At 45.2% G+C, this 23,271-nt stretch overlaps 1 protein-coding gene and 1 long non-coding RNA gene across 18 annotated transcripts in view; one reads left to right on the plus strand and one right to left on the minus strand.

The window, feature by feature from the left end:
• SLC6A6 (solute carrier family 6 member 6) overlaps positions 1 to 23,271 on the plus strand; it is a 107,575-nt gene that overhangs the window by 39,963 nt on the left and 44,341 nt on the right. For 3 of the 17 annotated variants that reach the window (XM_090148258.1, XM_090148262.1, XM_031607275.2), the window contains exons 1-3: positions 12,143 to 12,280; positions 16,468 to 16,503; positions 18,963 to 19,028. In XM_090148258.1, coding sequence (XP_090004384.1) covers positions 18,974 to 19,028 — 55 coding nt within the window. In that variant the 5' untranslated portion in view covers positions 12,143 to 12,280; positions 16,468 to 16,503; positions 18,963 to 18,973. The other 14 variants (XM_090148256.1, XM_031607257.2, XM_031607300.2 and 11 more) reach the window with 10 other exon arrangements.
• LOC116237897 (uncharacterized) lies at positions 8,795 to 12,310 on the minus strand. The gene is made up of 2 exons (XR_004168825.2): positions 12,171 to 12,310; positions 8,795 to 10,773 (listed from the first exon to the last, which is right to left on the minus strand). It is a non-coding gene; the product is annotated as an uncharacterized LOC116237897 (long non-coding RNA).

Raw genomic sequence — 23,271 nt, forward strand, 5'->3', positions numbered from 1 at the left:
ATAGTTTTCCCTCTAGAAGACTGACTAGCTACTAGTGGGTTGCTGGGAGCCCAGCCTTATCTCCTCACCCACTGCCCAGTTTTGGTGCTCTGGACTTGCAGCCAGGGCAAGGAGAGGCTGCTGAGCCTTCAGTCTGTTGGCTCTGGACCTCATTTGTGGGGAAGAAAGCAAACCCTTTTGCACAAAGTGGGCTAGGTCTGTGGGAGATTCAAAGGAAAAACCTCCTACCTGAATAGAAACAAGCTAAAATTCTTGCCATGTTCTTTAAATCCAAGAGCAGCAAATGGACAAATTACCAATGTATAAAAATACAAGTAAACACATGCCAACATTAATTGGAGGAACATGTCCTTCCCTGTGACCTTAGCCTGTGTGACCGTACTTCTGCTATAAGGGACCTGAACACTTGCTTCCTCCCCCATAAGCAGCAGACAGAAACCTCATTTCCAGCTGCAAAATTAAACTGCACGTGAGGAAATGATTGAGTACATTCTTGACACACCTTTTTTTTTTTAAGACCTGGATCAATGAAAAGAAGTATCATGATGTCTCATATTTGGGCTGGAAAATAAGCAATCTGCGTACTTGCAGGAACGAGATACAGTCGTCTCCAAAGCTTTTGTTGGCAGGAGGACAGGCAGCTGTCAGCGCTTCAGTCTAGAAGTAGATGCAGCTCATTAGGACGGTTGGATATCATCAGATTAGCTGGGCTTGGAGATAGGGTGAGACAGGAAAACACATGACAAGAACTGGCACCTCAAACCCTCTCCCTTCAGAAATACTACCTCAAAACCAAGGAATGTTGTAGTCGATTGTAGCCAATATCAATAGGATATATCCTAATTTATGGGCAGACTCGCCAAGTATTTCAGCATGGATTTCAGTGCCCCTGGTACACATAAAAGTTATGGCACCAGTTCTGGATTAGTTACTGGGACTCTGGTAATGATGTTCCTGGCATAGCACTCCTTGCAAACACGTACTTTGGAGGAGTTCCCATACATTTTTTTATTGTCCACCAGAGCTTTGGTGGTAAACTGTATGAAATCAATCCAGAAAACTGGAAAAAATCAAAATTAAATTGGGGGGAGGGGAACCAAGTAAAGATGGCAAAGCCTTTCTGGTGTAGACTTAAAACAAAGCCAGGAATCAAATGGCTGTGGCTTGACAATACTGAAGTCATGAAGGAGGGAGTTTTAGGCTTTCTTTCAGTGCCCTTAGAGGACTGCCTGAAATGCTGAGTTCAGTTCTGAAAATGCTTGCTGACTAGAAACAACTCACAGGTGAATGGCAACAAAAGCAACGACAACAAAAAATAGCTGAGGGGCAGCAGGGACTAGTTTTGAAGAAAGATTAAATAGGTTTGGCTGGGTGACAGACAAAGGTAGCCAAGGTCCTTGACAATACTCCATGTGTGTTTGAACGTAAACAGCAGGAGGCAGATAAAGTGTTTGTCAACATGCACGGCCACGGTTTGTTTTTGTGTTCAAAACCTCTTTGTTCTCAGCACACTTCTCCTTTCAGAGCTTGCACCTCAGTTTCACAACCCAAGCAGCAGGGATACCACGCGTTTCTTTGGCGCTTTTCATCCCACGATCCCCAAACACTTCACAGAGGTGAATTGAAGGAGCCTTGGATAAAGCCAACAAACAGAACAATTAATTTATTCCTCCCAAAATGCAGTCAGCTGTGGTGTAAAGTCAAAGAGGACCTGGATTCTCTCTTTATGTTACCGCAGAGTTGCAAAGGATGTGGTATCCGTGCTTCGCCCATTTCTGGGGACACTGTGAGCAAAGGCACAGTGAGAGTGCACTGCAGCAGGCAGTGCTGAGACTAGAAATTTTATCCGAGGAGATGGAGGAATAAAAGAGGCAGAATTGCAGTTTCTTTCCTTCAAGGATATTGAGTTTGATCAACTTGTCTCAGCCTTTGTTCTTAACCATTATGAGGATGTGCAGGCAGAGCTGGCTGTTATTTCTCTGCTGAGCAGTGCCTCTGCTTACTCAGTACTGATTGAAGGTTGCTAGAGCAACATTAAAACCACTTCCTATAGAGAGATGTGCTCTGTTGGCCTACACAGCTAGCAGAAGTTATGAAATTTCATGGAGGAAATACAATGCAAAGAACTAAGTGGTGTGGAAACCTTAAATGGGGATGTAACTGCAGCCACTTCTTAGTCAATGCTAAGGGAAAATAGGAGTGTAATGCCCTTGTATTTGAAAATCTCTTTATTTTTGAGACAACTTTTATTCTGTTTGTCATCAGTGCTGAAAGAGGAAGCTGATAAAGAAAAGAAACAGTTTTCCGATGATTAAAAACTGTATGAATGGCTTCTACTTTATCTGATTACTGGATATTGTCAGATGAATCCCGAGGGCTTTGCAATAAGGAAGATCTGCACTACTTAAATTATGATTCCAGGGGTAAAGTTAAAATAGGGTGTGAAAACTAGCATTCATTAGTATTCAGACAATTCTCAGTGCAGAGCATACCTTCCACAGGTAATAAATGAGGAACTCACATCTGGGCTATTTACTAATAAAATCCCCAGCCATTTCTGTAGAATTTGATTTACTACCCAATTATATTGGTGTGGTCCTGGGAAGGAGAGTTCAAGATATCCTTATTCTGGATGTTCCTTTCCTGTACACTTCCTTCTGAGTTCTGTGAATCAGAGGTTGTTTGAGCAGTGTTCCTGCTGGAAAACATTTGCAGTGCTTTTGATGCAGACCTTTTGCTTCATTGCCTACTCCATGTCCTTGGCTGTAAAAATAATATAGCAATTTCTTCTGGTTTCCCCTCATACTCTTAGAATAATTCAGGGCATAGGATATGCCAAGAGAATTGTGAAAGCCTGGACCAGGATTTTGTGGCCACAATTCTGCAAGCAGAGGCAATGACATTACTCCTGAAGTATTGCAGCTGGTTTAAACATCACCTTGCTAGAAAGTGTCAGCAAACAGAGAGAGAGAGAAAGCAGCAGAGCTTCAGAAAGTCACCCATGATGAAAGATTAAAAGTCTTCTGACTTTTGAACCAGAAAAGAAGTGGGGGTTTTGGCATCATCATGAAAACTAAGGTCAGTGTGGACTATAAAATACAGAAACGTGAAAGATCTCATTCACTTCATAGCTCTAGCAGAGTCAAGGGAAGTAGTTACAACACATTTATCCCCAGATCTAGACGAAATATGGCCCAAAAGATGTGTTGTGTAGCTGGGATACAGTGGGGTCAGAGTCCCTTACAGTGACTTAAACCAGTTCCTGGCACCAAAGCTCCCTTGGTACCCCTATGTAATGCACCAAGAGGAAGGCAGCTGTCTTTCTCTGACCCAGCAGCAGCTGAATGAAGGTGCTGGGCTAATGGCATGACATTGGTGACAAGAAATAGCCCTCTGACTATTAAAAAGGCAATTTCAGCAGTGTAACCTATGAGGCTGGGAAGCGGGTACCATGCCATGCCCCACTGCTAACAGGTGGGCTGCCTCTAAAACTATATTGTGCAAAATACTAGAGAATGTGCAGTTTGTAGGAGCCTGGTGCAGGTAGCGAGGCAGCTGACCTGTCAGATGATGGGGACCTGCAGAAAGCTGCATTGGTCTTATGCTTCTTTTCCATCTCTGATTTCTGCCCTGCTGATGTTTGAGCACATTACTGTCCAGTCACGTGGTTTGTTTTATAACCAAAGGGGACAGCTGAGTTCCTTCTACAGCAACACTGGGTGGTTTTTTTTTTTGTGATGCCAATGCCATGACCTTTATTCATGAAAAACAAAGTACGAATGGGGAAAGCAGGGTGGAGCTCCATCAGAAATGTGATGTAAACAGCTGCAAAGATGTGGCTGTGCACCTCCAAAGACATTTCCCATCAGGTATGAATCTGAGCAACACGGATTGCAAACACAGCAGAGATTCTATCTGATATTTTGTTAAGCTAATTGCCTATATCTAAAAGCAAGGTCTAATAAAATTGCCAAACTGAACTCTCGGTCTAATTAGACAACAATAGCTTCCAAAGGACTTAATGGAAACAAATGCCCATTCCAGGTACATGCTGACATTTCAGAAACGCCAACCTCTTTCCAGCGTTCAGGAAGGTAACAGGGTCCATTCACCAGGAGAAGAGCTCCTTTTTAATGTGAAAACCCATTCTCCCCAGTACCCTTGAAATCTCATCCTGAGGCAAGTTTAAAATAATTCACGCTTTCCCTCTTACAAAAATATTTTCATATTTGAAGCAAACAGCTGTGATGCTGGTGGAGAATGGCAAAAATATGACCTGGAACAGGCTGCTGGTGCCTAGTGGGCAGGAGCCCACGCGTTGCTTCCCTGTGCCATGGGAGCAGTGAGTGGGTGCCTGGCAGGGAGAACACGCCCGGTACACGTGTGGTCCCAGTGAGCGTGTAGCTGCCAGACGGAGAGGATCCCGGTGTGATCTGGGTGGGTGGATCCCTGTGAGGCAAGCATCCCTGTTGTCAGCACTGTGTGCTGTGCTTGATGTAACAGCTGCAGAGCCAAGTGGGGCAAAGGGGCTGGGGGCACCCCATAGACCTGAGACAAGGTCACTGAGGGTCCTGCGCTCGTTTTGTGACTGGTTTAATGTTAACACAACTCTGTGATTACATGCTACGCTGTATGGACAGGAATTTTACATGAACTGTTAGCACAGTGAACTGCATCTAAGGGGGAGATTTATGTTGGATATAAGGAACAAGGTCTTTACAATAAGTGTGGTGAGGCACTGGCACAGGCTGCCCAGAAAGGGGTGGGTGCCCCGTCCATGGAGACAGCCGAGGTCAGGCTGGATGGGCTCTGAGCACCTGATGGAGCTGTGGGTGTCCCTGTTCACTGCAGAGGGGTTGGACCAGATGGGTCTGTAAGGATCCCTTCTGACTCAAATAGTTCTATGGTTCTATAGAACATGGTGGTGATGGGTTGATGGTTGGACTACATGATCTTAGTGGTCTTTTCCAACTTCAATAATTCTGTTTCTATTATGATGATGTGGGTGGATTTCTGCCTAGCTTTGCTCCATGGATGTATGGCTCCTGGTGGGTTTTGCCCCACACAGGCAGCCCCTTCTCTCACAGGCTCCTTACCAAAAGCTTGAAAAAGATCAGAGCACACATCCTGCTCACTCCAGCTTCTCGTCCCCTTAAATGGGTCAGTCTTTCAGTAGGTGGGGAGGAAACATCTCATAAAAACACCGTTGTCAAGGCTGCTTCTAAACAACAGGGCAGATACGCACGCCATTAGCATACAGGGACATGCAAGAAACTCCCTCAAATTCTGCCCTTGCTGACAACACCACCGTGAGTCACGTTGGCTTGGGGCCAGGCCAGGAGCAAGCTGCTGGGAAGCACCCGGGCAAACTTTCCACAGCCGACGCCTGCCCAGGTCAGGAACCAGCGTCAGGTATCCATGCAGGGATGCCGTGCTGAATGCTGCTGACTTTATTTTGGGCACTGGAGATTCTGGCTGAAAGATCATATGAGAGCGTGCCAAAGGCCCAGAAAAGGTAACTGCTTAGGAAGGCTCAAGGTCACCCAAGCTGCCCGCCTCTCCACAGTGACATCGCTGCCCTCCGGAGCAGCACTGCCGCAGCGGTGGAAGCCCAAGCATCCTCCACAGGGCACGTGGGGATGGCTCCAAGTGTCTGTGCCCAAGGGCAGTGGGCAGGGACGTGCCAGGAGCTGTGTGACATTCCGCAGAAGGGCAGCACAGTGCTCTGTGGGTTAACCACGAAGCTCCCTGTGCCGGCTCCCCTGCCCCAGCCACCAGACGCAAGCAGTTTGTTTTGCATTTGGGCTGGTAGGCTGGAAAACCAAAGTGCTGTGTTTTTAAGTTTATGTTACAGGCTTGCGTTCCAGTTCTGTTAATTAAAATCATGTAGCTGAATGAGCAGTCGCTGGATAGCTCGCGGGGTTTATTTTAAATTTTCTCTCTATTTTTTCTGGATGCTCGAGCATTTGATGCTCTTCCTCTCTCTGCTTGAAGCGCATTAATTCACCTACGTAGAAACTCTATCTGTCTGAACCAGTAAAAGTGTGCATTTGGGAATGGTTTTGTTTCTTATGGTATTTTCTGTTAGTGTTTGCCTACAGCTGCCAGTGTAATTTGTCAGAATAAACTAGGTACTTCAAAATCATTTTTTATACACTCTTCCTAAGTGTTCCACCATCATTTGAGAGGGAAGGGAGCAAGGGGACCCCCAAGAAAATAGAAAGGAATATGAGCATGCAGGAATATACTTGGGTGATCACACTTCTTCCTCTTAGTGGGTGTGATCCATCACCTTGCCTGGATCAGTGGCACATAGGTGGGCTCACCACCATGCAACTCAGCACTGCCTTCCCCTGCAAAGCCTACTGTCACCTGGCACGTGGTCAGGGCAGCTCAGCATGGTGACTGGTTGCAGATGGAATGGAAAGGGATCTGCACAGCAGCCTCAGATCCTGCTGACTTTTTTATTGCTGTCAATGCATCTGCCACAAGTTCTTCCCCGTCTCCTAGCCTACGTCCTCCCATGACTTCTCATCTTTTGCATGGCCTTTGCAATGCCCCGTAACCGCCCCAGCTTTGCAAGAACTGTTCTGCTTGCAAGGCTGAGGAAATCTCTCTGCAGGCAGAATACAATGGCAGAGTACAGTGGGAGTCCAATATTTTAGATCAGCTGTGTCATTGCAGCCCTGTTCTGCTACAGGGCAAACAGCATCACCTTCAAGCACACCTCATGCCACTGGTGTAGTGCTGGTGCAGGACTCACTCCACCAGGGGAATGCTGCTTAAACTGCCCAGAATTACAGTGTTGCTCTCAGGACTGCAAACTCAAAGTGTAGACATGCAAAAGGCCGTGCCAATACAAGCACAATTTACTTGGTCTGCACACAGAGCTCCTTGCAGCTCAGCTCTGCATCCACATGCTTCTGTCACGCAGGATTGAGCATCACCTTAACCCAGCAGAGCCCTTCTATGCAAATCTCTGCCTGCTCTGCATTGTGCAAAGTATTGACTCCAGAATTAGATCCAACAAGATGACATTTTTCTGCAGCAAGCACATTCAGACTTAGTCTTTTCAGGCCTCGTATCTCGGTTATTAATAGTATTGTTTGCCTTCTTTTGGAAAATTGAATTCATGTGATAAAGAGGAACTTTATATATTAAATTCTGATGCACAACTTCTGGTATGAGTGCTCTTGCAAAATACAGAAGTGGAAAATGTAGGTTATGTGGTGGGAAGTTGTTTTCTTTTTTGTTTGTTCATTTGCTGCTGTTGTTGTCTTTTATTTTGCAAATTTCATATGACAAAGCCAGCAAAGAAGAATAGCAACATTTAACAAATCCATTACCTGTCAATCTTGTCCCATCCAATCAGGTGACAAATTCAGGTGGGCATTGCAAGGTTTGATAAGAGCTCTTACATAGCAATTATTTCAGGCAAAAAAGAAATGATTAAAAGATGTAAGCAGTACAACTGCCAGTATACACATAGCTCTAGGTAAGCTTAATTAAAATAGAAGAACTTTCTGGGAAGCGCAGCCATTGGATTTCCTTCTGCAGCAGTAAGTGAAACGAAGAGCACAAACGTGGATTTTTGCACAGGACAAATGTTGCAGAGTATTTCTCAGGGACCAGTTCTCCCCTGGAAAAGAATGGTCAAACAGAAGCAACGCATCCTTGTTGTACTTCATTGCTGTGACTCTGTTAGCCCAGCATTTAGCATGTGGGACGCAGCTGAACAAAAATGGGTTTCTTGAATTTTTAGTGACTGACTGAAATCCACACATGTACCGGTTATTTTAATTTAAGGAAAAAGGATTTTGTTTCTTTATCCTGTTACATAACTCTGGATCTATTCTCCCTTGAATACACAAGTGTGTTTATCATTAATCTTAAAGGGAAACAGTCACCCTTCAAAACCTTTGCTGAGTTTATATGTTTTTTAATGTTGGATCCCAAATGACCGGCTGTGAATTAAAGATGAAAACACATTGTTTATTTTCTAAATCAGATTACTTTAACCTCATTTTATGCACGGCTCTTTTACTGCTTTTCCCCAATAGCAACAGCGAAGAAAAAAAAAAAAGATCATTCTTTTGGACATGACTTCCAAAATGCAAAACATACAGCTCATGCAGCACCCAGCAGAGCTGAGTCCCTGTTATTGCTTTTAGCTCACTTTTATGAAGCCGGCTGCCTTTCAGCTTGAATACATTCTTTAATAATACCTATAGCTTTCATTCTATGCCACATTCCACTCAAGGGTTTTAAATTGCTCAGGAGCTCTTGAAAATCCTATGGGCACAGGAGAGCTTTTTTATTTCCAAACAGCTGTCAGTTAACCTGAGACACCAGTGTGACCACTGGCGCCCAGTTTGGTCCCTCTGGGTTTGCCCCTCGCTTTAGGGATCAGCTCCTGTAAAGGAGGAGGCATTTCTAGACCTGCCTGGTGTTTTGGAAAGGCTTCAGCCTTTCCGATTTGCAAAGTGCCTCAAATTAACATGTAATTACCTTGACGTAAAGAAACGACCAGCGGAAGCAAGCCTGTAATGGCCAAGCAGTTTCAAACATAAGCAAAATAGGCCACCAGTAGTATTAAATCACATTCCTAATAGAATGGAAAACCATTGAGGCTGCTTTTTAAGAATTCCCGTGGCTTTTAGTTTCCTGGTGTGCATTGGTTCCATCATTGGCAGATTCACATGATTGGGGTGTACCAAAATCACAGGTCGCGCTTTGACTTCTGTTTGATATTTTATGTATGTATGTATGATTTAAAGAGATAAACTAAGAAAAATTAAATGCCCAGGCTTTAATTTCATCTAAAACAAATACAAACTAAAACTGCAACAACTGAGTGGATTGCATGGATTAGTGAAATATCCCAGTACATAATAGCAATAGAAACAATTCTATTCCCTGATTCAGTAATGCTTTAAATCTGCAATGCGGAGTCACTGCATGATGCTTAAATCCCCCACCAAATCTGCTACCCTTTTTTCAAGCTCATGGTCCTTTGCCATACAGAGGAACCCCGAAGGCTGCCCTTCTATAGGGGTATTTATACAGGAAATCTTTGTTTGGAGACTTGTTAATGCACTGGGCTTACTCAGAGCATCTTTTTACCATTCTTACCTCCGTCCTTCTTTACAGATAGTGAGTGCTCTTAGAGTTCTGCCTGGAATAAATTTTGCGCTTTTTTAATTTTAATCTTTATATGTAAAATCTTTCCAATCCTTGCAAACCCTGTCTCTTGTTCTCGCCTTGGTCCTGAGTTACATTCCCCTGAGCAGGCATAGGAGAAGAAACAAGGTTTTTTTCCCTTAAAAAGGAAATCCACTTCAATTTTCAAGGTTTGCTGATGAGCGTATCTGAGATCCTGGAGTGATATCTCCCCTCCATCCCCCTCACATGATAGAAACATGATCTACCTCTGCCATACACTTGCGTTAATACGCATCCATGTGCGAAATGAGGCAGTCCCATCACTGCCCCTTGAGATCTCCTTCCCATGGTGCAGACACAGCGAATCTCTCCCGACTTCTGTGCCATCTCAGTAGATTTCCACACGCCGGAGCCAAGCTGGGGATTTGGCCCAGTGTCTTTTTTAAAACCTGTGACCCAGACGTGGAGATTAAAGACGAGTTCTGTTATTGGATTAAACAGATACAAGAGGTGCTCACAACATCAGCACCTAACACCTTAAAACTCCAGTCGGGAGATCTGCGTGCAAATGGGGAATATGTTCTGTAGGAAGGAGGCAGAACGCAAAGGAAGAGCACTGCTAAGCTGTGCCTTGGACAGGTGTGAAAAACCCAGCCATGCTGGGTGATGTGCAAAGCACAGCAGCGTTGTATCCTGGCTTTCTATAGGATCATACTACTGGATATGCTGTAGGCCTGGTGTACAAGTCATTCAGACTATATTTACCTGTAACCAAAGCAGTTTGGGCTGAATTTATTTCAGTTTGAATGAACATTTTCATGGTTGAAGGGGAGACGCTTGGCTCTGCTATTCATGGCACCACCACCTATTGAAATGAACGGAACTGAGGAACTAAAAATAGCAGTAGATTAAAGCCAGACCATCAGTAAAAGGACAGTAATTTAAGGCACTGTTTACATGCTTAATATGATGCACATGCTTATGCTTTGCAATTTGGGCTCTGACTTGTGATGTTGGTTACATAAGAGCTGGAGGAGGCATTAGTGGTGCCATTCCCCAAACACTCTCCAAGCTCCATCACAGAAGTTGTGTTGTCTCATATTGAAACAGCAGGCAGCGATGCACATATTTATGACACTAAAGTATTAATTAATATCATTGTTCCCCTCAGTTCCAGGTACTGTTTACATGCTACTGATTTCAAAACAGCTTGGGCTGTTTTTTTTCCTTCCCTCAAGCATTTTTTTTTCCCCAAACACAGCGAGCAGCCACGTGCTGCGTGTGGCTGATTTATTTTTTTTTTCTAAAGAACGAGGAACAACAGAACAAGAGAGAGAGCCAGAGACAGAAAATACAGGCTTTGATTCCTCTAGAGAACTTGAGCAAAATGTTCCGCTGCTGTCAGTGGTACAGCTGTGCTGGCAGGAGCTGCGGTACAGATGAGGTTCCAGCCACTACTCGCGTTTTGCTGCTGCTTCCTCATCGGCATCGAGGCATCCTCGCTGCAGCTGAGCAGGTGGGAAATGCTCTGCCTCGTTCCCCAGCACGGCCGTGGCTGCCTGGGTTTGCGGTCCCTCGTGGAGTCTCACAGGGATGCGCGCGGATGCTGAGCTGCAGTACAAGAAACCTGATTCATAAGGCGTAGGTGGCAGCATGCACTACATCGTGTAATTAGTTTAAACCAGTCTGTCAGAGCAGATAGCTTTTCAATTAGCTGAGTCTATCTTACACCTGTATCTATCTTTCAGTTTGAGGTCCATTCATTTTTCCCACCAGCTCGGTGCTGGGAAATCAGGGAGCGCTCTGAGTTGTGATGCTGTGGCTGTGGCACACTGCACCTGGTGTCCTGCCTGCAACCAGTGCATCTCCCCGAGCTTCTGCACGAACCAGCCGAGGAAATCAGCTTTTCCTAGAGATATCCCTAAGGCTGATGTGATGGAATTTGGTTCCCTCACCATCCGGGCAGTAGGTGAGAGGCTCCATAGGTGTTACTCACCCAGCACCATCCTAGTGGTGTGGGAAGATCGGGTCAGTGTCTGGGAGAGCCTGACAGCAGGGCTGGGGGGAATGTTTGTTCCTTTTGGCTCAATCCCTGCTGCTCGCAGCGTGCGAGGTTAGCACAGAGGGATCTCTTTATCTGCTGCTCTGCAGCGTGAACGGTATTTTACAGTGCAGTGCGTCTCAGTTCTTTGCAGGGGCTGTATGAAAATGCTTAGCGAGCCTATATGCTGCCGTACCCTTTATTCACAGAACGACAGCAGATGAGGGTAGAAAAGCAGAGAGACATCTCTGAGCCACATCCCCGTCCGACTCCATGAGGAAAGCACCGCAGGCTTTCGGAGAAACGAGAGCCAATGCGGGACAAACCGTTGCTCCGCTCCTTTCTCCTGCGGCCGCCCCACCGCACTTTGTAGTGCGGCGAAGCCGGGCGGGGAGGAGGCAGAGAGCGGTGCCGCCGGGTCCGTGCCGCTCCCCAGGCACCTGCCGGCCGCGCTTCCCCCAGCAGGAAAAGAGTCGCCCCGAGCACATAATGCCCCCCAGCCAACTCGGAGCGACACCGACCGCGGAGTCCGAGCGCCCGTCGTCCTCCCGGGTAGCGCGGCCGGATGCTTTGTCTGAGAGAAGGGCTCTCTTTGTGCGGGGATGGAAAAATAGCGACAGACGAGAAACGAAACCCTCGCGCGGAGCCCTCGGGCAGCGGGTGAGGCTGCGGCCGCGAGCGGGGCGGAGCGGGGGGGGGAACCGGTCCCGGCCCCGGGCGGCCGCAGCCGCTGCCCCGCACCCGCCCGCCCCTCCCCGCCGCCCCGCGGCCGCCTGCCAGCCCGAGCTCCGCCGCCGTGTCTGCGGCATGGCCCCTCCTCCCCCACACCCCTTCCTTTAGGCTCCCCCCTCCCCAGCAAAGAAGAGGCCGTGCCGGTGTTTTTCCACTCAGCAGGATGGGTGATGCTCAAAGCTCCCTCATTAGACAACAGACACGAGAGGTCAGGAAGAAAGCGCTTATAAATTACCGTTTCCTCCCGCTCGGCGCTGTTAGTCGCGCCGCACCGCTCCGCCGGACGCTCCGCACGGCCGCAGGGGCGCAACGGCGCGCAGGCACCGCGGGCAGCAGCGGACGCAGGTAGCGGCACCTCCCGGGAGGGCGGGCGGTGGGGCCGGAGCGGAGCTGCGAACAAAGGGCAGCCGAGCTGAGCCGTGCTGCGCCGCGCTGCGCTGTGCATCTCCGAGCGGAGCGGAGCCGAGCTGAGCCGAGCCGAACCGGGCCGGCAGCGCCCTGCCTTTGTCCGCGCTGCCTGCGCGTTCCCTTCCCCCTCCGTGTATTTATTTGCTCTTTCTTCGTCTCTTACCACCTCCCCCCCCCCCCCTTCTCTCCCTAGCTGTCTCGTTACCCGAGTGGTTTTATTTCTTCCCCAGCGGTTATTTTCATCCCCCCTCACCCCTCCCCATCACCACCTTGCGTTAACTTTTTTTCGAGATAACAGTTTGTAGCGGTGTAATTACCCACTTACTGGCGGCCCTCCAGCGCATCTACGGAGCACGCTGCTCTTTTTCGCCCTTTTTCTCTCGCCTCCCCCTCCGCTCCCACTCTGCCCGCTGTGTTTTTTCTGGCTGCCGTGCACTAACCTCGAGTTCAGAGGCTGGTACAGGCGATGCTGCATCTGATGCTCGTGGGCCTACCTGGTGGGTAATACCGCTGCTGCTCTTCCTTTGCTTTTCCTCATTTTTTTTTTTTTAATTTTTTTTTTTTTAGTTGCTCCTTGGCGAGCTCAAATGAAAGTTGTGATGGGTTTGGGGCTGCACAGGGCAGGGTGCGGAGCTCAGTGTGGGGCGGTGATTCTGGAGTGAGTGGGATCCACGTTTCCCCCAATGGTTTTAGGATAACGGCTGCCCATCTCGCCTCTACCAGGCAGCGTGTGAGAGGATTTGTGAGGTTTCCATATAAGAACATGGGAGAATTTATTTCACACGGGTAAAGAAATGTACGGATTGTGTGTTATTTAGGAAACAGAAGGCAAGCTGTGTTGTTCATAGGCAGCTGTGAGAGGGGCACAAGTTTGTATTCAGAAACTGTAAAAGCTGATTTCTGCTGTTTAATAAGAGCTATGTTTAAAGGAAATTGCTGATGGAAAAAGTAGTGGGGAAAGATGCAGATAAATGTGGAGAAAAAGCTCCACATGTATTCCAGCATGGTTTGTGCCGAGGTGTAGAGATGGAGTTTTGGGTTCGTTCTCATTCTTTTAACCGTATTGGGAAAGGCATTAAGAAAATGCTGCGAGAGGAGCTGGTTACGTTGGAAGTGCTATTTTGGTAACTGCAGTATTTTTTTGCTTGCATGACAAAATGTTTTGGGTTTTGTATTAGCAGGAAAGCGAGGCAGCCCTGTCTGTAGGCTTGTCAGTGTAAGTTGGTGCTTGGGTGACAGTTGCTACTGGTTTAGTTTGCATGGGGTTGGGTGTAAAATAGCCCATTAAAACCTGCTGCTGTGGAGTTTAGAGGGGAGAGGCTTTGGTGAAAGCCTTGATTTTTCTGATAGCTGGCTGTTTACTTCAGGGTTAGGATTTGGGTGAGCTCACTGCTTATTCTCATTGTCTATTTTTGCATGAGTATTGCAGAGAGATTTCCCTGAAGGCTGTCACAGAAGTGCAGTGGTGGGGTTGCCCAGAGTGTAGTTTGGTTTGTTTTTTATTAAAGAAAAATGTGAGTAACGGGGGCAGGCAGAACCAGGACAGAGTCACTCATCCACAGTGGGAGGGAATATGGTTGAGGCTGAAGCACTGAGTGTGCCTGGAGGATGTCGTTGTTGCCTTGGTTGGGCTGACACTGGAAACTTTATTTTTGGCACTTTCAGAGATAGCATCTTTGTATTTCCTCTTCAACTGTCTCTTTCTTTTCTCTGCTTTGCATGTATTTTTTCTCTTCATTTGCCTGCATCTCACCTTCTCTTTTCCTTCCCCTTCACACCTGCTTTGCATTGCTTTGAGGCAGCACCCACTGGAGGGCGACAGACACCTGTCCCCGCGCTGCCCCGCGTGGGAAGGGAGCGGACCCCACAGCCCGGGGGACAAAAGGCCGCTTCTCGCTGTCATTTATTAACCCACATCTTTTATGTGTGGTGCCAGGGGTGTTTGCTGCCACACTTTGCAAAAAGCGGGAGCTCGCAGGTGGCACTGTGACGTTGGGAGGTACTGGGAAGGTGGCTGTGTGCTTGGGGTGCTGGGTGAAATAGCCTGGGGCTTCGTCTGTGGGGATTTTGGTCTGGAGTTCAGCAGAAATTCGGAATAATTCAGGTGCTGCTATGTTTGCTTTTATTTGACTTTGCTGTAGCTGAGAGCAAAATGCTGTTGGCAGTGACTAATTTATAGCTTTTGGGGGGTTGTTTGGATGTTTCTTATATGGCAGAGGTGAAATGTATGGACTGTGGCTGGAGGCTTTGGTGCATTTTAAATCCTGCATGGGAAGAGGTGCAGCACTGCTAGGGAAGAGAGGAAGGCACTTTGGGTTGGCTTGCTTTTTCTGCACAGAGTTATGGAAGCCCCGTGCCTGAGCACAGCTGTTTTAAAGCCTCAGGGATGGATTTGTCTTACAGGTGATCATTGCACATATTTCAATGAGTTTCCTCTTAAATCAATACTCTGCAGAACCAAGACTGAGCTACATCTTGGTGGTCTCTAGCCAAGTCCTGTTGGCTGAGTGTCTCCAAAGAAACGCTCAGGCAAAAGCCTTTAAACAGGCTGCTGTGTCTCTCAGGCAGTGATGTCCATAGTATTTACCCTAACACTCAGCAGCAAACCCCTGTTATTTTAATTTTGTCCCTTCTCAATTTTCCAGTACCCTTGGTTTGGATAGAAACTGCCTGTTCCATCAGAAGGGTTATCCCTTTGCACTGGTGCCCTACCCAGGCATTTAATCATGTTCTGAAAAGCTTATGCTCATTTGTTTCTTTTAAATTTAACCATATTGCAACACATGAGAATGGATGGGAAAGCAGTGGTAGTTAAGGCCTTTTGCAAGTAATGCTTGTTTGATTGCTCATACTAATAAACTGTAGATCATTGAAGAAGTGCATCTTAGAATAGATTAACTACTGGGATTAGTGCATTTGACTTCTCATCATTGACTTCACTCCTGTGAAGGGGGACTGCTTGCAGGGCTGAGTCCTCATTTGGAAGAAAAGCTTGAGGATGAAAATTCAGTGATTTAACATTTGTTGAATTTCTCCCATAAATGCATACTTACTTGAATCCTCAGCTGTTGTAGTGCCATGGATTTAATTGATTTGTGCTAGCTGAGTATCATCCCAAGGCATGTAAACTCTAGGCGATACTCTTTAAATTACTTACAGAGTAGCTAATATTGATATAAGATAATGTGGTAGAAATTAAATGAGGGTTGCCATTGTGCATTGTTCTTCCCTTCCTCCCTTTCCCCCGAGACAGCCGTTGGAAGGTCTACCATGCTGCCAGGCTGTGATTTGGAACTGTGTCTGGAGTCCTACAGCATCTGCTGCGTTTCTGTCAGACTCATTTTTGTGTGCACGTCTAGATTCACACAAACAAAAAGCAGATCGGTACCGACTCTAAACCCTGCTCCAAGAGCATCCACAAATCCTCCCAGCTTGGCTGCTGGAAGGGGAGAGTGAATCAAATTCTGCAGCCAGCTGTAGGTGGGAAGCAGCAGGCAGATGGCATGCGGCTGTGTGAGGGTGGCTGGTAAAAGCCATGTGCTGCTGGGCATATTTGTTCATTTCAGCAGTTACTGGATTTCCTGTTGTGGTTCTTTGTTGCCCAGCCCAAAGGAGTGCCTTTGGCTGCAGGACGTGGGTCTGAGTGCAGCTGGTGCTTGAGTGCTGGTGTGGAGAAACGATGATGCTGTGCCAGAGTGCAGCAGCAGCAGCCAGGGCTGGGGTGTGGGGTAGGTGGGCTGCACACAGGTAGGAGAGCATGAGAATGTAGAGCCGTGGGTGTTGGTCAGCTCAAATGTTAAAAGCTCCCTCTTTTTTTTGCTTCAGATCACGTGGCATTTGCATTTTATTTCACTGCTGCAGTGTAGTTCCCTTACTCTTGAAACTGATCTAGGCAAATTTTCTGCAGTGTTTTCCATTGAATGAAACAGATGAGAAACAATCTGATTTGCCACTGTTACTGCCTTCATTGTCCTGATGTTCTTCAAAACTAAGCTCACACAGAAGGAATTCAGAAAACTCTATGCATGCTAATATTATAACATGCCTGACTTGTCTTCCCGGACCCTTTTTTTCTTTTCCTTTAAAATATTTTTTTTGCTTTTTCTTTTTTTATTTCCAAACAGGAAGAGAAAATCCACTCCGGAGAGACTCTTCTTCACGTAAGTGTTATTTACGCTTGTTTATAAAATTACAAAAGGCTTATAAAGATGATTAAAACGTTCCAATTCTGAACATTTGCCATCTGTTCATAGAAACCAAGTGTAGGCATGTAAAGATAGGCTGTAGTTACGCTGCAATAATGCTCAGCAACTGTTACCTTTAATCTATCTGTGCTGTTCTTCTGTGCATATCACTGCAGAATTTAGAAACTCTGCAGTCATTTAAGTAGCATGCCTGTAAAGTTGGTGTGTAAATCCTGAAGGGGCAATATTACAGTGGTAGTGGAGATCGATGGGTGAGAACTCATGTTAGCACCTCAGAGTCCCCGACCTCCAGACTCCATGACAAGAATCAGCTTCTCTACCTTGGATTCAACAAAATCCAAGTTCTGTCTGTAGAGCCATTTGTGTGTGTGCACGTGTACTAGCGTGTGCATGTCTCTGTGTGAGTAAGAGAGAGTGTGTATATGTGTATTTGGCCTCAAATAGCATATAGAGGTATTTCAGGCCTTTTCTACAACCCGTGGTGATACCCGTTAAAGTCACACTAAATGCCACTGTTGATTGGTGAATACTGTTGCAAATGTTTTGTGAAAGCATTTGGCTCCAGACTGGACCCTCAGTCTGGAAGAGCCCAGTACAGTATTCTTTGTGGGGCAAAGAAAGCTGCATGTCGTAAAGATTAAACAGTTTTCTCCACACCACGTAGTGGTTTGGTTTCCTTGCAGATGTCTGATTTGAAAACTCTGAGTAGCCTAGTTAAGCTCTGCTCTGGTATTTCTTCCTAGTAAATAAATCTGATTAAACGTTTTAAGGGGCTGCATAGATGAAGAGTCTCATTGCTTAATGCAAAATTAGCTTAGCAAGGAAAATGACTGCATTGTTCCCAATGCAGGGCCCGCTTTGCATAACCCCAAAGCATGTACTGTGTCAAGTGGCATGGCAAGCCCACGAGCGCTCACGTCAGGCTGATTTCCCACAAATCAACATTTTTTTGGAAAAATAACATACATCTCTGAATTGCAGCACTCCATTTATGCTTGCATAGCAACTGCTGGTTAATATGTAGCAAAACGCGGTGTGGTAACAAATGTTTTTTTGCTATTGTTGAGCTGGAATGTTAGTTCAGCTTCTAGATAAAAGTGGCTTGCGCAAGGCGCCCTGATAGACCATGATTTCTGTGGCTTGTATGGTAGTTCTGTAGGCAACCGTGGTCTGCTGTTCCCCTCCCCTTGCTTCCCTTCATTTTCCATGTCAGAGAGGTGGGGTTAGGTGAAGGCAGAGAGCCGGCGGCCCTTTGAACCCAGCAGAGCACGAGTGTGCGGCCCACTGCCAGTCAAGCATCTGCAGCAAGCACTCTTTGTTCCAGTTGTGTTTGTAGGAGAAAAGTCGTAAGGCGCTTTAATTAATAGCTTTGAACAGTAAGTGTTCTTTGGCTGGTTTTATGGATATCATAGGGCCATCTTTCTGGAAAGAATAAAGTCAATAGTAAGAGAAAGGAACCCCCAGAAAGAACTAAGGGATCATCCTTTCTTATGGCTTGAATCCTAACTGAGGTTAGTTCAGGGGGCTGTGTGTTTGTCAAGGTACATGATCATTTTTTAAAGGCAACGGAGAAGAAAAAATTCCAGAAAGCTTTTTATTATCATTAAGATTAGTATTTCATTCTAGCATAGGAAATTAAAATCTCCAAATGTTTTCCAGAGATTTTATGGGGAAAAAATAAAGAAAGGGAAAAAAAAAAACCCAAAACCCATAATAAAAACCCAAACTAACAAAAAATACCTTTAAAAAAAGAAGCTCCCTACCAGAGAACCCAAACAGGTGAACCCTGCAGAAGTGGCTGTATGGTGCCTGGAAACTGCAGAATGAGTGTGCAGCCCCATGCAGCACAAGTCTGAAGAGTTTTCTCTGGACATGGCAATATAATAAATAATCAGGAGCCTCCTAAGTCCAATACATGTGCTCCAAAATGAATGAGCAATGAAAGGTTTGTGGTCCATAGGCCATTTGTGGTGCAACCTTCCATCACCTGCTGTGGCTTTTTGACAGCTAACGGCAAGCTTTAAGCATCAGAGCCTCTCTCTTCTGGTTCTGTGCATGAAATATTACGACTTTGACTCAATAACTCTACTTGTGCCTGTCTGTGCATCGGCTCCCTTTGGCTTCTTCAACTGTGTGGGCTTCTGAAAGAGTTAAACCCCAGGGATGGGCCTAGCAAGGCTGTTGCAAGATGGTGGCCTTAATGGGCAGCCATGCTCCTCCGAGCCTAGTCAGATGGGGCCGACTCCTGAGGCACCGAATGCACTGTGGGGGGTTAGCCCTCAAGACAATCACTATGACAGAAAGGACTTTTTGTGCCAATAACCAGCCTTATGTAGTGGTAATGATAAGAAAGGGACCATCTTATTGTAGTCACTTTGCGACAAATACTACCACAATTCATTACTTTCCATCAGTGCCTCATCCTATGGAGGAATCACCACTGCCCATCTACATTGAGGAGGGGACAGAAGTCCCGATTGGTGAGTGCAGTTGGGATGGGATCTGTTTAAGGGGGGGTATAATGGTACTTGGGGTTTATATTCCTCACGTTTGTGTATACCCATTTGTCTTTGAAAAATTCTAAGGCTTGTTGCAAATGTTTTGTTTTTATTTTCTCAATGCAAGTGTATTTTAGAGCTCCTGAGAATTGACAAATACGACAAAGTGTTCCCATTCAATCATAAGACAAAGCATGTGATTTATGCAGCAACTTCCATGCAGATGTCTTAACACAACACTGGGGATGGCCACAAATATCAGAAAAGGTAGTGCCCACATCAGCCTTCGACCTCAGCACTGAGATATTCAGAATATTTCAGAATATTCTGCCAGTTGGGTCAGCAGTTTTTGTCTTGCTCACACTGTCCTGCCTGCAGACTGACATTGCATATCCTGCTGAAAAACCCAGAGAAGAGTTAGATACGTTTGCCATTACCTGTGCTGCACATCAGAGTGCTGCACACCCCCATGTCTGAGGTCTGGTGCAGATGTATCATCACTACGTGTATACCTAGGTTCAGTTTTGTTCTCATTTTATTTTGTTGTGTTAGTGGATTTTTTGTTTATTTCTTTGTTGTTTGTTGGGGTTTGTTCTGTTTTGTTTTCAAATACAAAAAAGCAGTCTTTCATATAGTCCATTAAGAAAGATACTAAAAGATCAGTAAGTTGGTCTGTGGTGATCTGTTTGGACTATAGAAGGCTGAGACTACATCATTTCTCATAGCCACTTATTCTTGGATGCATCCAGTAAGTGTGCCTTGGCCACCACCTGCAGAATCTGTTCTGTTGAGCAGTTGTGTCTCTTCAAATAACTTTTTCTTACTGTACATCCTGAATGTTTCCATCCCAACACTTAAGCAATTGCTCCTTGTCCTACTGTCTTTTGAGCTAGATTAATTATGTGCCTCTACACATAGTGCATTGAAGGTATTTATAGGTGGATCGCAGCCCAGGAGTCTTCTTATTTATAGACCATTTTAATTTATCTCCCTTATGCTCTCCTTAGATCATTTTTTGTTGTCCTTACTTGTATTTTCTTTACTTTTTCTATCTCCTTGGTAATCTGTGGAGGCTGAACAGTTCACACTATATATCCTATGCAGTTGTTTTGACATTGCAGTATGCTTTAGATTTCTGTATCACCCCTTCATATGTACAGATCCAAAAATAGCCTAGCTTTGCTCCTTCTGCATCATTCAGAAGCACCACATATAGAAACTGAATTACATGGCTAATCTTACCTGCAGTCACCTTTAGGTCTTTCTTGGGTTCACAGCAATGTCACTGCTCTTCTGAGATGTAGGGCTTTTTATTAGCAGCAAAGCCCCATCCCATTTCATGCTACTTGGTTATTTTACCTCAGATTGATTTAAGACAGTCTGCCTACATATTGATATTAATGCTCTGGGATTTTTTCATTTTAAAAAGAAGTTGTTTCTGTTCTATGATTTACAGAGCAGAGAAATACTAACAATTTTGTAATTTGATACGTATCACATCTGTCTTCTGCAGATTACCCTAGGCTCATTTTCCAGCTCCATCATTCCTGTTTGCATACTTTCCCCTAGTTTTTCTTCTAGTTATAAAAATTCATAAAGTAAAAATGGACAGGTCTAGCTCTCTCCTTTCCTTCATGTTGTATGTTTTCTTCTTGTTAAACAGCTGAGATGTTGTTACTGTGTTCCTTTTGTGTATGGTATAGTGTGGCCTTTCCTCGTCACAATTAACTTTTTTCTCACCTCCTCTGGGATTGCACTCAGCTGAACAACACTGTCCCCTCTGGTAGAGCCATCTGGTAGAACTCCTATGGTTGAACCATAAAGCTAAGTTCTGTATTGGACCACGATATTGTCAGCTTGTCTGCCCCACTGCACTGAGGAAATGTTGATTGCTGAGGTGTTGGTGTCTGCACAAGATAAAAACAATAAGGTTGATGAATGACAAAAACAACCAACCAAAAAAAAAAAACCAAAAAAAAACCCAAAAAACAGTGAAACCCTGAAAAACATCCCTGAGAGTGGAAAACTTTTAAGAGGATGTTTATTCGGTGTTTCCATGAAGGAAATTTTGTTGGATCAGGATCTGTGATGCAGTAATAGCTGTGAAGTGCCCAGATTGGGTTGGGAGGTGCATCATTTCTATTTTAAATACGTATCTGGACTGTCAACAGTGCAAGTTGTAGTTGAGGGAGAATGATTGGAAAAAATAAATGATACAGAAATGAGAGGAAATCACAAGCTCTGGGTTTGGAATTTGAATACCTGGCATGGGTCAGGGCTTTTATAATAGTTGCACACAGTATAAATGGTCAAGCTAGGAAGTCAGCTGCAGAAGTCTGCTCTGGGTTTGGGTCTCCGTTCGTGTCCTGCTTTCCACTCAGCTTGCTGGAATGATCCAGGTTCAGGGTATCTGTTCACACTTGTGTAGATCAGAATAGGAGCTAAAAGAAGCCATTCCTGAGTTCAGGCTGCAGAAAAAGAACACACAGTGCAGTTGTTAAAACTATTTAGCACAGTTGTCATTTACTTTTAAAGCATTTGTTTGGAGAACTTAGATCGTTTCCTCATCTGAAACACATTTTGGATAGTATACAGCATGCTATGCTATGCTGTCCCAAGCCGGACCAGTAGTTGTAGAGGGCTTTGTAACTTCTGTATTTATGAAAAAAATGGAGAAATCAGTTCTTTCCAAGTGTAAATTTAACAACCCTAATTATTTCAAGCAATTTAAAAAGGAACATAAATCTCACTTGTTTATTACAGCTGCTTCTTGAAAACAGCAGCCAAAAATAATAGCTTATAATGAAAATCCAGCTAACGCTATCATGAAATAACCAACAAAATATCTGGTATATGGGATCTGGCCAAAGGCAGCATTTCATTCTCTGGAAGGAGGGTGTTTGCATTGAGGAGAAGGTGGTTATTACATAAATGCTGTTTTTATCTCCGTGTGTGAAATGAAGATATCAGCATCTCAGCATAAATGAATAAATCTTCCGATTGGAAGAAGGTCTGAGCTCTGCACACTTTCTGCATACTTTTAGCAGTTTCTCAAGTACATTCCTAGAGAAAGGTAGGTAAGCTAGGTGCAAACAAGCATCCCACTAAAAGATAAGCAGTTCAGAAGATTTTAGGTGAATAGGTAGAACAGACTATTGTTCATCATGGCTGGTCAATAGTGGGAAATGGTTTCAAACTAGAAGAGGAGAGGTTTATAAGGACTGGCTATAAGGAAGAAGGTTTTTACAGTAAGGGCAGTGAGGTGCTAGCACAGGCTGCCCAGAGAGGTGCCCCATCCTTGGAGAAAGCCAAGGTCAGGCTAGACAGGTTCTGAGCACCTGATGGAGTTGTGGGTGTCCCTGTTCATTGCAGGGGGGTTGGACCAGATGGCTTTTAAGGGTTCCTTCCAACTCAAACGATTCTATGGTTCTTAGGTTCTAAAGGGGAAAAAAAAAAAAAAAAAAAAAAAGGGAAGAAAATATTTGTACTGGCAGTTGCTGTATTTGAGCCATACAGAACATCACTGAGGGAGTAATTGCCTCCTCAGGGATCAGGGAGCAATAGCGCTGTAGGTTGAGATGTTTGTTTATGTTATTCCTTCCAAGTCACATTTTGAGATCTTAGTGTTGTTTAATACTGCCTGTCAAATTAGCTGCAAAGGCACACAAAATCAGAATCTAATTCTCCACTGATTTACTCCAGCAGAGCTTTGTTGATTCCAGCAGCATTGCTATTGCTTTATCACAGTACAAATAGAGTCAGAGCCAGTTCCCCTTGTTCAGGGATCAGTCCTGCTGCCCTTGCACCCTGAGGCATGTCTGCAATAGATCTGAGTCCCTGCGCAGGCAGAATCCCAGCTCCTGATCTTACTGATTCACTTCTGCTAATGACAAGTACTGCCTGAGCGGACTTATTTAAAATGTATACGAGTGTTACATAGAACTTGTCTATGTAGGATATTTTCCACCATTAAATCATCTCACTGTGATGGAAAACCCCATTAGCACTATGAAACCATATTCTTCTGGTGGTACTCAGAGGTCATGGTGTAGCCCAAGCTCATTTGAGTGATCTTGATTAGGGAAGAAGAGTTTTCTTGTAATTGCACATACTTTCTTGTGCTGCTGCTCAGTCCCTGCTTTTAAGCATCTCTGATGTCTCATTAGTGGTAAAATCTTTCCTGCATTTCCAGTGTCTTCAGACTCACTGAAAGATGCTTTGTTAT

The sequence above is a fragment of the Phasianus colchicus genome, chromosome 11 (genome assembly GCF_987193195.1).
Source record: "Phasianus colchicus chromosome 11, bPhaCol1.hap1.1, whole genome shotgun sequence".
Taxonomy (NCBI): Eukaryota; Metazoa; Chordata; class Aves; order Galliformes; family Phasianidae; genus Phasianus; species Phasianus colchicus.